Raw genomic sequence first — 16,291 nt, 5'->3', positions numbered from 1 at the left:
GTGACCACCCACAGTGTGCAAAATTTTTAAAGAGAACCTTTCACCACCTCATTCTTATTCTTATGGTAGAGTTGGAAGGGACCTCAAGGGCCATCGGGTCCAACCGCCTGCGAGTGCAGGTTTTCCTAAATCATCCCAGCTATATGTTTATCCAGATTCCGCTTGAAGATTTCCATTGATGGAGCGCCCACCACCTCCCGTGGCAGCCTATTCCACTCTCTCACTCCCCTCACTGTCAGAAAGTTTTTCCTAATGTCTAATCTGTATCTCTTTCCCTTTAGTTTCATCCCATTGCTTCTTGTACTTCCTTGTGCTAATGAGAATAGGGTAGATCCCTCTGCACTGTGACTACCTTTCAGATATTTGTAGACTGCTATTAAATCTCCCCTCAGCCTTCTCTTCTGCAAACTAAACAATCCCAGTTCTTTTAGCCGCTCCTCATAGGACATGGTTTGCAGACCTTCCACCATTTTGGTTGCTCTTCTCTGGACTTGCTCCAATATATCGATGTCTTTCTTGAATTGAGGCGCCCAGAACTGTACACAGTATTCCAGGTGTGGTCTGACCAGGGAAGAGTACAGCGGAATAATGACCTCTCTTGATCTAGATTCAATGCTTGTCTTAATACATCCCAGAATTTTATTAGCCTTTTTTGCAGCAGCACCGCACTGTTGGCTCATGTTGAATTTGTGATCTACTATTATGCCCAAGTCCTTTTCCCCTATGCTATCACTTAGTTCTATTCCTCCCATACTATATATGTTTTTTACATTTCTGTTACCCAGATGTAGAACTTTGCATTTCTCCCTGTTAAATACCATTTTGTTCGCCTCAGCCTATTGTTCCAGTGTGTCTAAGTCCTTTTGAATACACTCTCTCTCCTCTCTAGTGTTGGCTATTCCTCCTATCTTCGTATCATCTGCAAATTTTATGAGTTCCCCAATAATTCCATCGTCCAGATCATTTATAAAGATATTAAAAAGTACATCAGTTCCAGTTCTTAACATCTGTTAATAGTCACTGCTCCACTGATTCCAGCACAGTTGGAATTTTCTCTCTAGCCCCCACTGTTCCTGAGCAACAAGCGCAGTTAGTTTTGGTGCCTGATGTGCTATTTAAGCTCTGTAATGTAAGAAGGGTGGTGTCAGGCAGGGGGCGTGATTCAAAGCCCCAATCAGAGGCAGCCATTGTCAGAACCGCACCCCTTGCCTGCTCCTGCCTGACACCACCCTCCAGAGCCTATATAGTATATCAGGCACCAAAACTAACAGCATTGATTGCTCAGGAACGGTGGGGGCTAGAACAAAAAAATCCAACTGTGCTGGAAACAGTGTAGCAACCGATATTGATTGATGCTAATAGCTGAGACTAGTTGGGCACATTGTAGGAGGAAAAATAAGGGGGGTACACACAATCGGGCACTAATTTTTGTTCCCATGATAACTTGTCAAGTTTTATTTACAGAACATATATGGGACTTGAAAGCCCGCCAACCCTGACACAATCCTATGTGCTGGAGAAAGTAGCAGATATATAGACGCTATATACTGCAATGTATTTACAGCAGAAAACCTCTCGTTTTTTTTTATTCTCCGATTTTCATCAGGCCTCAGTATGCGCTTCTGTGGTTGACCTATATTTTTCTCTTATCAGTTCTTATTTTGTCATGCGGGTAGCAATTTATGCCGCCTGCAGTGGTATCACTTTCTATAATACGCCACAGTCCATAATGACTGTGATTAGCTATATCCACTACTAGCAACCCCTGTGTATACTGTATAGATAGCGGTACTGGAGCATGCATCAGACCATTATTATTAGGTGTTGTAAGGTTGGGGTATGTTTAATTTATATTCTGGGTGACATTATTTGTTGTGCCACCCATCAGTGCACCAAACTACAAAACAGGAGCCAAAACAAACTTTTAGTTTTCAATCTGTATAATGCTCCCCTTTGGCCGCCACATGCAGTATAATGCTCCCCTGTACTCTGCTATACACTATGATTCTCCCAAGTGACCCCAATAGTATAATGCTCCCCATTTCCACCTCTCGCACAGTATAATACTAACCATTTGGACCCCTAACACAGTATAATGGTCCCCAGTGGACCACTTGTAGTAGTTATATAAATATGAAAAAGAGTGTTACCATGGCTTGTTCTCACTGTGCTTTTTGCAACTTTCCTCCTGTTATCTCTGGTTCTATCTAGCAGGCCTGCACTGAGCCATAGATATCACCAGCAGCAGTCTGAATGGTGGAGCAGGAAGCTCCAGGCTCCCTGCTTCACCATTCTATTCAACTCCGTCTGTGTCCTAAGGATGCAGATAACGTTGACAGTGACACAGTTGACACGTACCCATATTTTTCAACTGCCTTAAAAGTCTAGGTGCCATTTGCAAAATGTTAGCCACATTGACATCTTACTTGTCATTTACCCAGTAAAGCGTAACTAAACTTTTGAACAACTTTTGGTATTTTGGCAGCTTTTGTGCCATTAATAATTTTTTTTTCCTCTCCCTCTTGCTTTACGCTGCATGTCTGCTCGTTCAGATTGAATATTAAAGGGGTATTCCAGTTTCTACACTTGAAGGGGTTGTCCCATCACAAGGATCCTATCTATACTGCTAGTTTATGTGGATTTAAGACTTTTCCTAAATGCATTGCTTTATCAAAACTGCTTTGTTTGGCCGCTATCTTAATTTATTCACTTCATTGTTTACACTCTGTTTCTATGGCCCTTCGGATTAACTGCTCATTTGTCAAGTGATGTAGCTGCCTGCTCTCAGGGGGGAGGGAGGGGAGCAGCTCTGAGCTGTTTGTGTCTGATAAGTAGCGGAGCTTCTCAGATGGTTGAGCTGAGAGCTCCCTGGGATTTCTGAGCTCTTATCAGTAGGTTTAATTGAATTTGGCTGATAAGGGCTGAGATAGGGAGTCTATTACCTCTGTATGTAATACAAACTGACTCAAATCCAGCTCTGCTACATCAGCTTCACACTGTGGTAATTCTTTTACAACCAATCCCGTGCAAGTGAAACCCCGCCCACCTATGTGCCGAGAAAAGCAGGAAGTGAAGAGAGCACAACAGCCTGCAGGTTAGTGAACAAGCGTCATGGGAGTACCCCTTTAAAAATGGGGTCATCACAGGTCATGTAACATTATGTTCATTACTAACTTGGCCTGTTTGCAGCTAAGACATTCGAGGATAGCTGCTACGTAAAGTATAGTGCTGTGCTTGGTAAATAGTGAAGAGGCCTCAGCCCTCACCTCTTCAAACAGCCAATCGGCGGGGTCCTGGGTGTTGGACCCTCAGCGATCTACAGTTGATTACCTATCCTAAGGATCGGTCATCCATTTTTATACCTGATAACGCGCTTTAATGTTTATTTCCGGTAGATCATTGTCTGCCTTGGTCATGTGATTGTATAGGTGCACGGGTCGCTACAGTACAATTATGGAGGATATATCTTGTAATGATGGAGAATTATCTGGTGATATACTGTATATACTCGAGTATAAGCCGAGCCCCCTAATTTTACCACAAAAAACTGGGAAAACTTATTGACTCGAGTATAAGCCGAGGGGGGGGGGGGGAATGCAGCAGCTACTGGAAAATTTCAAAAATTAGACTTAACCATTTTTCCTTGGAAATCTGCAGGGACATAACTTACCTGTTTACAGCTGCCATCTTGTATACGCTAGCCTAGTCGACCTTCCCGGTAACAATTACGCGTCTAACAAAAAACCCTTCCGGCTGTCGTCCATCATACGCGCTGTTGGGCACAACCTGGAATTTAAGCAAGAAAGTAAGCTTCATATGCTTTGTAGTGGAAACGTTTCTTTGTAATGTTGGGGTGAGATATTAATGTAACTTATATATGGTATTATTTAGAGCACAACACTCTTTATGCTATATACTATATAGACAGGGTTTCACCATTGACTATAGTATAGAGGGCAGTGTATATATAATCACTGCTGTGGTTTATTGTGAGGAACAGAGCAGTATACGCAATTTTGTATGATGTTATACGGCTCTTGCATTACCGGCAGGTTTTCCGGCTCCAAATCGATTTTTCATACTGATGACCTATCCACAAGATTATGGGATTTGTGGGTGTCTGACAGCAGGACCCCATGCACCGCACCTGAAGCTGCTGTCGGAGGAGAGCACGATTCAAGTAATAGGAGCGGCACAGCGGCCCCGCTTACTGCCTAACAGTGGTACTGGCGGATTGGACCGCCGCGCCTAGCGATGTTGCGCACGCTCCCCGTCCACTAGAAGTTTCTGTCATCTGGAGGCTGCCGGGACACTTGATCTGTGTGTGGTTTAGGCATCAGGCACCCAAAGATCACACATTGATGTCATATCCTGTAGACAAATACATTTGAGACCAGATAACCACATTAACCACATTAACGCCTCTTTATCCTGTTGCACAGTCTAAACAAAATCTGTAATAAAAATAAGTTTTTCTTTTAATGATATTCTCCAATCCACAGTATGTTAGATGGAAGCAGCAAACCACATTGTATGCTAAAATTATGGGAACCCTGGACAGCCGACTATACATAGTATGTTAGACTAGCTGGGACCGACATTGTATTCTAAAACGGGTACCCTATGAGGAAGACTTCTGCCTTTGATTCCTGCCCTTTTGCTTCATGTGGCTTTCTGCTATGGCATTCAGCGCCCAATGAATAGGACCGATCAGCCACAGATTTTGCAGCAAGATCGAGCAGAACGCTCTTTTTTTTTTTTTTTTTTTTTTTTTTTTTCAGTGCAAACAATGGGGGTCAGAATCCGGGTGGAATTTGGAGCTGGTTTTGAGGCATCTGTCTCGCTATTGGCACCAAATTCAGCTATGTGAGCATAACTATGAGTGATGTACCCGACCCTGGCTGCTGTCACCCATACAACTCTGGAAGATATGGAAACACTCATGTGTGTTTACTTGACTACCGTATATACTTGAGTATAAGCCGAATTTTTCAGCACAGTTTTTGTGCTGAAAAAGCCCCCCTTGGCTTATACTTGAGTCAGCAAAAAAAAATAAAAATTTTTAAGGGGGGTGGGTGTCTATGACCAGCCGCAATATTAATGTATAGAATCTCCCATAAAATAGTGGGGAAAAAAGAAGCTTTAAAAAAAATAATAGTTGTAAATCCCTCCTTTCCCTAGAATACATATAAAAGTAGAAAATGACTGTGACACACAAACACATTAGGTATCCCTGTGTCTGACAGTGCCCGGTCTACTGAATATAGTGATCTGCAGTGCTCCTGTTCCATCGGGAAGGGGTTAATAGGAGCACTGCAGATCCCCTATATACAGCCAGACTGAATTCCAAGTGTGGGGGGGGGGGGGGAACAGTCCTCAAGCTCAGGGAAGGGGCAGACAGACAACCAAAACACCCCCTCCCCTCCCCCAGCATCTACTGCACCCAAAAACTCCGACCATTTTAATTTTTGAAACTTTCCAGTAGCTGCTGCATTTCCCCCCCTCGGCTTATACTCGAGTCAATAAGTTTTCCCAGTTTTTTGTGGTAAAATTAGAGACCTCGGCTTATATTCGGGTCGGCTTATACTGGAGTATATACGGTATTTTCCTTCCGTATCTCCTATATATGTGTACTTAGTAGCCGCACACCAGCTTGGTAAGTCCACACAACTCCTTATCATGGCTACTCGCTTGCTTGTCAGTTTTAAGAACTCCCGCAGAAGTGACTGGAAACAGCAGCTGCTTATATGTGACCCCTTCTCCATTCACGGGGACTGCCAAATTTAGGTTGGGAACACCTGTGTGTCAGACATGGGATATTGTATGGAAATGCCATAAATGTACAGGCAGGGAATATCCCTTTAAATGCTGACGGAGTCCGCTACACCACAGAACATATCATACATATATATTTTCTGGATTTTTCTTCCATTTATCTGGCAGTATATGTAGCTGATACACTCCATTCCTTTCTATGCCAGCTGTATACTAATAAATATCCGTAGTCTAATAAAACGTTCGAGGAAAAGTTCAATGACCTCTGAGCCTAAAATACATGGGATGATTTCCAGGCAGACGACTCTCATGGACATACACTGTGTGCCCAGCTCTCTGGTCTCTCATGTCTGATAGCCTTGAACAATAGACAGCTAGCCGGGGAATGGCAGTGTGTATATATAGTATATGCGCCTATAAGTAAAGCATGGCGTGTTTACTTGTCACTCACTGACACTTTGCACATTAGGTGTTCTCTTCTAATGGTGCATAATAAAATGTCGACTGACAAGTCAGGACAAATGTTGTGTGTGACTATTATCAGAGTCCCTGCCAAAGTGAACACAAAGCAGCTTGTTGTACTGAGCAATTATATGGTATCGTATCTAACAGCAGCTCTGGTTGTTTCATAACAGTGTCAGGGTGTGTGCGAGCAGGTACATGGTGAATACACAGGCTTATCTCCACTCATTTGCATTTTCTTCCCACGGGGCCGTGCTTCAACAACACAGCGTTGTAATGGTGTTCGTACTCGAGCATTCAGTGTCAGTGGTTTTCTTGTATATCACTGGGAGAATCCGTTCAACTACTGACCTTTCTGATAGAGGGAGAGAAGCTGAGCTCTGTGATATATAGGGTTATAGTTTAGAGGAGAGAAGCTGAGCGCTGTGATATATAGGGTTATATGATAGAGGAGAGAAGCTGAGCTCTGTGATATATGAGGTTATGTGATAGAGGAGAGAAGCTGAGCTCTGTGATATATAAGGTTATGCAATAGAGGAGAGAAGCTGAGCTCTGTGATATATAAGGTTATGCAATAGAGGAGAGAAGCTGAGCTCTGTGATATCTAGGCCAATAAAACTGGCTATCCACTAAATTAATGTCAGCCAGACCCGCCAACCATCCAGTGTATATGGTGCGTCCTAAAGAATTGGGCTATTGAATTTCAACATTGCAAATCTTCTTGTCTCAGGGATGATGAGTTGTCCCTAGTTCAGTATTCTTCCATGTGTATAGTGAGGAAGGCATAGCTTTTCCCAAACAAGCATTCAGCCAGCAGCTATCTGATATTACCTGCCAACCTAAACTTTTAAGGTGGATACAACAAATGACGGAGGAGCGTGCGGACCCTTTGTGAAGTTTCAGAGCATACAGACATAAAAATGAAATATTTGCAATCTGGAGACTTAGTGAAGACTGAATTGGGATTTAAGGTGCTAAAGTTTGTCGCTTGATGGCAGATCATGTGTTCACTGATAATCCTTGTGTATCGCTTAGTACAGCCATGTACATGTAGGCTGCGGTGTAAGCAGATATGGCGCCTTCTCAGCCATAATCCAGACCTGACATTTCAGGTTCCTGATTAATTTGGAGCCTTTTATGTTTGTTCAGTCTTTGTAATTGGATCTGACGACTCCGAGGCCGTAACTTAGAATGGGCCTAGTGTATGTAAACCAAGTGAGCTCTCCTCTAGAAGGAAGACAACGGTCGCTCTAGTCCCACCTATAGATGAAATGCTGTAAGTCCATGCCTAACCCATGACGGCATTGATGCTAGGACAATTCTGCAGTAGCAGGTCGGTTCTCCAGTGTGAATGCCTCTCAGGCTAGGTTCACATCTGCGCACAGGTCTCCATTATTTGGGACCTGAACAACAGAGATCCAGACTGCTGGAGCTCCAGACATAACCAAGAGCTGTAAATTGGCAGCTCATCTGGCACTCCCACTGAAATGAATGGAGCAGTGCCCCCTGTTCTCCTGATCAGTGGGAGCAAAAGTGTACAGACCCCCGCTGATCTGCAAGCTATGGGTCCATAGGATGGGGGATAATGTGCTTTGTCAGGAAACTCCCTTGAAATACAAGTAAAGGGATAAAACATCAATGCTGACTCCGATTGTCACCACAGATAGATAGATATAGAGAGAGTGTGTGTGTGTGTGTATATGTGTGTGTATATATATATATATATATATATATATATATATATATATATATATATATGTGTGTCGAGTATAAGCCGAATTTTTCAGCACAGCTTTTGTTCTGAAAAAGCCCCCCTTGGCTTATACTCGAGTCAGCAAAAAATATTTTTTTTATTTTTTTTTACAGGAAGGGGGGGGGGAGGTCTATGACCAGCCGCAATATCAATGTATAGAATCTCCCATAAAATACTGGGGGGAAAAAGGAAGCTATAAAAAAATAAACATTCTACATCACTCCTTTCCCTAGAATAGACACAAAAGAAAATGACTGTGAAACGCATACACATTAGGTATCCCTGTGTCTGACAGTGCCCGGTCTACTGAATATAGGGGATCTGCAGTGCTCCTGTTCCGTCAGGAAGGGGTTAATAGGAGCACTGCAGATCCCCTATATTCAGCCAGATTGAATTCCAAGTGGGGGAAAAAAAAACAGTCCTCAAGCTCAGGGAAGGGGCAGACAGACAACCACAACACCCCCTCCCCTCCCCCAGCACCTACTGCACCCAAAAACTCTGACCATTTTAATTTTTGAAATTTTCCAGTAGCTGCTGCATTTCCCCCCTCGGTTTATACTCGAGTCAATAAGTTTTCCCAGTTTTTTGTGGTAAAATTAGGGGCCTCGGCTTATATTCGAGTCGGCTTATACTTGAGTATATATGGGGAATAACACTGGGACCTTTCTCAAGTGCAAAAGGTCCCAGTGTGGACCGATACGTGGTGTACTGCTTTTTCCAATAAAAGGACATTTTCCATCCATACAAGTTGCTGACAGACCGGATTGTTTTTTCTATTGCAAACCCTTATGCCTGGAGAGGGGTTTCAGCCGTGCAATTTGTGGGATAATCCCCAGATTTGCTGGTGCTGCTTCAACTATTTTTCTTTGAAAAAAAAAAAAAAAAATATATATATATATATATATATATATATATATATATATAAAATATTATTTTTTATTCTATATGTGTGTTTATGTATGTAGATATTTTCTTACTAGGTGCATATGAGTCACATTAGGACACAGATAAACATGTGTTCAGACTCTAGGTCTCTTGTACTAGAATGACCTGACAGCTCATATAGTGTTAGTAATACAACACTGTATACAAAGTGACCTATCAGGATATGTAAACTTTCACATAGGCATCTGTGGATTTGTGAAAAAGGAGACTTGTATTTTAGGTAGACGTCCCTTTAAATAGTCCCGTCCTTGTGCACATGGAACAACACAGAGTATGGTATCCTCGTAGTTATTTTCCACTGCAGTCATTCATATACTGACATCTGCCTGCAATACAATATAGTTGCATTTTTCGGTTGACACCTTCACTGAAACTCCTTTGCACTCTCCTCACACCTGTCTGGAGATCACTAGGTAACGTGCGGTGCTCTTATTCCTGTAGGGTGGCTTACCTGAGCTCTAAAAAGTTCAGCAGACATGCGATTGCCAGAATTGTCTCCCGCGCCCCCTATTTACTGAACTTTTCAGTGGAAAGGCTGGATAACCGCCTGGGCTTCATCCAGAAACAACTGGGGCTCAGTGGCGAGAAGGTAAGAATGTGTTGGCTTAGGGTACTTGTAGTGTTTGCTTTTCCTGTGTGTAACTTCTAGTACGCTTTGGTGGAGAGCGCCCCCTACTGCAAATTCTGATTATTACAACATTTATGTCTTAGGTGGGAAATAATGCAGGACCTTATTGAGACATGATAACTTTCCTATTATAGTTTGTAGAGCAATTCCTTAAGATTATCAAGATCTCTGCTTGCTGTCAATTAGAAGTAAATTCACACAGTGGAAAGCAATGAGGAATTTCCTCTCCTATTCCGCCACACTTTCCAGCCCTCTGACTTTCTACCATAGCTTTTAATCTTTAGAAAAATGGGGCTGATCTGCAGAGTGAAACAGCTGATCTGAGTGGGGATCTTTCAGTTATTGTTCCATTTGTGTTCAGGACACCTACAAAGTCAGTGATTGTAAATAGGTCTGTAGGTTACCCATTTTTTTAGTTTAAAGGGATCCTATCATTAAAACTCAATTTTTTTGTCCCTAACACATAGGAATAGCCTCAAGAAAGGCTATTCTTCTCCTACCTTTAGATGTCTTCTCCGGGCCACCGTTCGGTATAAATCTCGGTTTTCGTCAGTCTGTAAATGAGTTCCCTCGCAGCACTGGGGCGGTCCTCAGCGCTCAAACAGCACTGGGGCATCCCCAGTGCTGAGAGAGAACTCTCCAGCGCCGCCTCCATCTTCTTAAGGAACGGGCTCTTTCTTCTTCCGGCGCTGGCTTCAAACTTCTAGGCCTTGGGCAGCTGACTGCGCATGCCCACTGGCCACAAGAAAATGGCCTCTTACACACTATTGTAAGCGTCCACTTTCTTATGGCCGGCAGGCATGCACAGTTGGCTGCCTGAGGCCTAGAAGTTTGAAGCCAGCGCAGGAAGAAGCCGCGAAGAGAGGCCGTTCCTGAAGAAGATGGAGGCGGCGCTGGAGAGTTCTCTCGCAGCATTGGGAACGCCCCCAGTGCTGTTAGAGTGCTCCGGCCTGCCCCCAGTGCTGTGAATGAACTCGTTTGCATACCGATGAAAACCAGTATTTATACTGAACTGAGGCCCGGAGAAGACCTCTAAAGGTAGGAGAAGAGGAGCCTTTCTTAAGGTTATTCCTACGTGTTAGGGACAAAAAATTGAGTTTTAATGATCAGATCCCTTACCACCTCCATCAACTCTAGCTCTTTGCATCCTGCTATAGGTGCAACTTTATCAATTCTGGCTCACTTGGAATTTTTTTTCTCTAGCCCCCACCTTTCCCAAGCAATCATTGCTGTTAATTTCAACACCGTCATGCTCTCTATGGTCAGGTGGGCGGTCCTTGCCTGGAGCAGACGGACTGGGACCGCGCATCTGACAGCAGAAAGTATAACTGTGCTGAAAGTAACACCTAGCGAATGGTAGGGGCTAGAGAAAAAATTCCAACTGAGCCACAGTCGGTGGCATTGCCCCTATTGAAGGATGGAAAGAGTTGGTCGAGGCAGTGAAATGTGTGGTTTAACGTCTGTCAGATGTATTTTTAACCACTCTACAGACTGAAAAAAATGAATAAAAATAACAATTTATAAAATCTTCTGTATTTTACTTTTTTATGCCTTTACAGCCATTGTAATTCAGAACCTATAGATGAGATGACATTGCTGTGTTTTGCTTTGTTTTACCTTTCCTGCAGACTCGAGAATTGGTTACTTGTCTTCCAAGGATGATAACTGGCAGCCTTGAGCCTATAAAGGAGAATCTGAAGGTAGTGGAGTCGTGTTTTTTTTTTTTTTTCTTAAATAAAACTTCTCTCTTCATTGCCACATGAATTGATCGGTTTCTGGAGGATATAAAACATCTCAGCTGTAAAGTCAAAGGCCATTATAAGTTGGTGTCAGCTGATACATTTTAACTTGATGCAATGGCCACTCAAAGTGCCCACCAGAAAGACAGAAATTCTCTCACCGATCAGCTGTAGCTGGCACAGAGAATGGAGCAGGAAGCAGACAGCGCTATTCTCTGTATGATGGCACAACTGAGTCACTGCAGCTTATGAACTGCAGTACCTGATCTGGCCACTACACTGAGAACAGTGCTGTCTGCTTCCTGCTCCATTCTCTGTGCTGTGGAGTGCTGAATATTGGCTGCACAATTCTTATGATAGGTCAGCAATATTTTTAGCCCTGAAAACACATTTAAGGTATACTTATTCTAAAACTATTCCTCTCGATTCGGCTTTTTCTTCCTCTGTATGTTGAGAGGAGAGTAAGCTGCTGCCAGGCTCAAATTATCACCCTTGAGAACTAAAGTTGAGACGTCACCGTACACCTAAGGATAACAGACCGAATGAAAATGATGGATCTCGACAACGTTTCTATTACTGTATCTGTATACAGGCTTATCTGTCCGATATCTGTCACATAAAGCGGATAATCCTGACCACTGATACCAACCCTCTTCCCCAGGTGGGCACTTGAACTGACACATGTTCTGTAGAGATCACTTCTCAGTAGTCGTCTTGTTACCATCACAGACAGGATTACAATGACGGTTAACACCCCAATTATTTTCAGTAGATGATTGTCTCAAAAAATTGCAGTGCAATCTGCAACAAAAAGCACTTTTTTTGTGCACTATGTGGACCCCAATAATTTCTTCATGATATATTTATTTTATTTCTCTTCCTTTGGAAGGTATTCGAAATTGAATTTGGATTTCGTAAAAATGAGATACAACATATTGCGCTAAAGGTTCCTAAGATGTTAGCGGGTAGCAAGAAGAAGCTTACCGAAACCTTTGATTATGTGCACAACACGATGGGGATTCCTCACCACATCATCATGCACTTCCCACAGGTAATTGTACATTACAAGATCCCATTCGTCTAACATGGTAGATTTGTTGTAGACATTTGTGCAAATTAAAGTCCGCTCTGTGCATAGGAATTGGGTTTTTTTCCTGCAAAATTGATTTTTCATAATGATGACTTATCCACAGGACAGGGGATCAGTACGTCATCTGTGAGGGTATCTGACACCCTGACCCTACACAGATCAGCTGTCCAGTCAGCCTCTGGATGCTGTACGCTGCTAGTGGACAGTAGTCTGCCTACTCTCTAAATCACTCCCACATCTGAGGTGACGTGCTGCTGTGCTGTTTCATATGCTAGCTGAACTGCTTACAGGGAGGAGTAGTGAGCTTGCAAACAAAACTTCACTCTGAGGTCATTGACCTGGAAATAAAATGAATAATAATAACAAATAAATCAGATGAACTCTGATTAATTTAAACAGGGCATGCATTGTATTGATTCATCCTGCTATTTGGTCCATATATTTTTAATAACTGGATAACCACTTTAAAGGGATTTTCACATATAAGAAATTTATGGTATAGCTACAGGATATGCCATAAATGTCTGATGGATGCGACAGAAGTGAATGGTAGTTACAGAAGCAGCATAGAGTAGCGAGTGACATTGTTCCATAGCTGACAGTCTTCACAGCTAGGTGACCCTCAGGTTAGTAAAGGGGCGTGAAGGCTGGTGGGGTCTCGTTATTGATATAGTTGGGGGTCCCAGAGGTGAGTATTCTGTGGATCTGCCATAAAGGTTTTTCCTTGGAAAACTTCATTAAGCTAAGGCCCCACGTTGTGGAAACACAGATTTTTTTTGTTGTTGCGGTTTTTTGAGCCAAAGCCAGGAGTGGATTGGGTAAAAGTTAGAAATAGAATGACTTCCTATATACAGTAGCTCTCATATCCCTTTGTAACCATTCTTGGCTTTGGCTCAAAAACCCGCAATAAAATCTGCAACAAAAAAGCTTAGTTTCCGCACTGTGGGGCCTCAGTCTAAGGGAGCCTTCACATGGAGTAAACACGCATGTATTTTTGCAAAATTCACTTGTAAAAATAAGACTCCCATTGACTTCAATGACATTTTACAGGCATGTAAAAAATATCAATTGAAGTCAATGGCAGTCTTATTTTTACACGTGTACTTTGCAAAAATACACGCGTGTTTACTCCATGTGAAGGCTCCCTTAGGCTTAATTTAAAGAGGACCTTTCATCAGATTGGGCACAGGCAGTTCTATATACTGCTGGAAAGCCGACAGTGCACTATCGACTTTCCCGATCTGTGGCCAGTGTAAAGAGCTATCGGTCCCGGTACCGTAGCGCTTTACAGTCAGAAGGGCGTTCCTGACAGTCAGTCAGGTACGTCCTTCTCCACAGCAGCGCCTATCGTGCTGTACAGTGTGAGCGGGGAGGAACGCCCCCTCCCCTCCTGATAATACTTGTCTATTGACGAGCACTGTGAGCAGAGGAAGGGGGCGTTCCTCCCCACTCACACTGTACAGCGCGATAGGCGCTGCTGTGGAGAAGGACGTTCCTGACTGACTGTCAGAAACGCCCTTCTGACTGTAAAGCGCTACGGTACCGGGACCGATAGCTCTTTACACTGGCCACAGATCGGGAAAGTCGATAGTGCACTGTCGGCTTTCCAGCAGTATATAGAACTGCCTGTGCCCAATCTGATGAAAGGTCCTCTTTAAGTAGAACAAAATGCAGCTAGGCAAAATCTGTATATATGTCTGTCTGCATAAGAGAGTAACATAGACTCCTGCAGAACAAGGTGCAAGAAAAACATGTGACTGGTCCCATATATTCCAAAGTGGTAAATCCTACCTAGTATATGGAGTTATTCTTGCCATGAGCATTGCATCTACAGAATAATGTCCCTGTAATACAGCTGTACATGGAACAATGCACAATGGTATATGTACTCCACACCAACAGGGACTACATGTGCCATCGTACCACTTGCCACAGCTGACTCTGCCATGGACCTCGTTGGGGCTGGTCTTAGACAGGCCTCTTCAAGATAACTTGGTAATGATTCCTTTGATATCACCGATACTCAGCATATAGTCTTAAAGACAGAAGAGGTAATGGATAAGGTTATATAACTGAAACTATATCAGCCCATCACCAGCTGGTATCTGTGACTATACAGATCCTAAGTACATGGAGTGCAGAGTAACTTCTAGATGTAGGGGTCAGGATCTGAGGAATGGGGTAGGAAGGATAGAATAGGAGAAGAAACGTTCGTGTAGTGTGCGGAGGTGTAGTACAATAATGTGGTCAGGACATGTGATAAGCTGCCTAAAGAGATGGGTTTTTAGGACTTGTCTGAAGCTGCTGTACTTATTAATCTTGTACCGAGTAGAGCATTCCATATATTTCAGTGAAAGCTTCCACCACATGTGCGACCCTTTTATAACATCTTTTTTTTTTCTTTTCAGGTTTTTAACTCCAACCTGTTAAGAATTAAAGAAAGACATGAATTTCTTACATTTCTTGAAAGAGCAATCTATGACCCGACACAACCCAACTACGTCTCCTTAGATAAGCTGGTGTCCACGCCTGATCAAACCTTCTGTGAAGACGTCGCCAAAACTTCCATACAGGACTTTGAACAATTCCAAAAAAATATGTGAAGAAACAACAGAACAAACAATATTATTAAGATTTGTAGCTTTTATGTGTTTAGGAGACTTGATACGCTTTAATTTATTATAGTGGTAATAAACTACAATGTGATCATTTCCTAAATATTACGTCGGGTGTTTTTGTAAAGGGACCTTTATGATCATAGTATAGCATATGTACATGGAAGAACAGACACAAGCAGTATGTGCATACATTGTCACACACATATACAAACACACACACTGTGACACGCATACATACATCGATGAACACCTTGCAAAAGGCAAACTAAGGAGCTGACCCCCCTACATATATGGTGGCTGCTGACTTTATTATACATGTGTACAGATTCTGCTGCTTACTTCATTCCTCTCATTGAAATAGGTTAGTAAAAATCTGCACACAAATTGACATGCAGCAGATCTTAAAAACCACACCATAAGTCAATCCTTATCTAATCTGCCACACTTGACTTGCATGTAGTTGTAGGGGTTGTCAGAGACCAAGTCATAATGTACACTGATGACCTATCCACAGGATAGGCCAATGGTATCAGCTCGGTGGGGCCTCACCTGGACCCTACACTGATCAGCTGATTCGGTTGATACAGCTAGAAGCAGATGTGCTCCTAGTCAAGTGACTGGGAAAAAGGGCTGCAGTTACACTACATTGTAGCGCTCTGTATACTGTAAACTGCTTCCAGCTCTATACACTGTATACTTGAATAGGAGCAGAGATGATTCCTGTCGTATACCTTGTATATGGCTTCTGATAGCCAAATCAGCTGATCAGTCTATAGTGCAAATGTCCGTGCCCCACCAGATTGATACTGATGATATACAGTCCTATAAAAAAGTTTGGGCACCCCTATTAATCTTAATTAGAGATGAGCGAACAGTGTTCTATCGAACTCATGTTCGATCGGATATTAGGCTGTTCGGCATGTTCGAATCGAATCGAACACCGCGTGGTAAAGTGCGCCATTACTCGATTCCCCTCCCACCTTCCCTGGCGCCTTTTTTGCTCCAATAACAGCGCTGGGTAGGTGGGACAGGAACTACGACACCGGTGACGTTGAAAAAAGTAGGCAAAACCCATTGGCTGCCGAAAACATGTGACCTCTAATTTAAAAGAACAGCGACGCCCAGCTTCGCGTCATTCTGAGCTTGCAATTCACCGAGGACGGAGGTTTCCGTCCAGCTAGCTAGGGCTTAGATTCTGGGTAGGCAGGGACAGGCTAGGATAGGAAGGAGAAGACAACCAACAGCTCTTGTAAGAGCTAAATTCCAGGGAGAAGCTTGTCA

General features: G+C 43.0%; 1 protein-coding gene across 1 annotated transcript in view; it reads left to right on the top strand.

Annotated features, from left to right (window-relative positions):
• The window catches only part of MTERF3 (mitochondrial transcription termination factor 3), a 30,286-nt gene extending 15,254 nt beyond the window's left edge, over positions 1-15,032 (top strand). The window contains exons 5-8 of the mRNA XM_075272092.1: positions 9,377-9,524; positions 11,192-11,263; positions 12,192-12,353; positions 14,801-15,032. Coding sequence (XP_075128193.1) covers positions 9,377-9,524; positions 11,192-11,263; positions 12,192-12,353; positions 14,801-14,995 — 577 coding nt within the window. The 3' untranslated portion in view covers positions 14,996-15,032. The remainder of the gene's footprint in view (positions 1-9,376; positions 9,525-11,191; positions 11,264-12,191; positions 12,354-14,800) is intronic.
• The last annotated feature ends 1,259 nt before the right edge of the window (positions 15,033-16,291 follow it).

Source organism: Leptodactylus fuscus, chromosome 4 (genome assembly GCF_031893055.1).
Source record: "Leptodactylus fuscus isolate aLepFus1 chromosome 4, aLepFus1.hap2, whole genome shotgun sequence".
Taxonomy (NCBI): Eukaryota; Metazoa; Chordata; class Amphibia; order Anura; family Leptodactylidae; genus Leptodactylus; species Leptodactylus fuscus.
The sequence above is the reverse complement of the archived record's forward strand: the minus strand, read 5'-3'. Positions and strand labels throughout refer to the sequence as shown.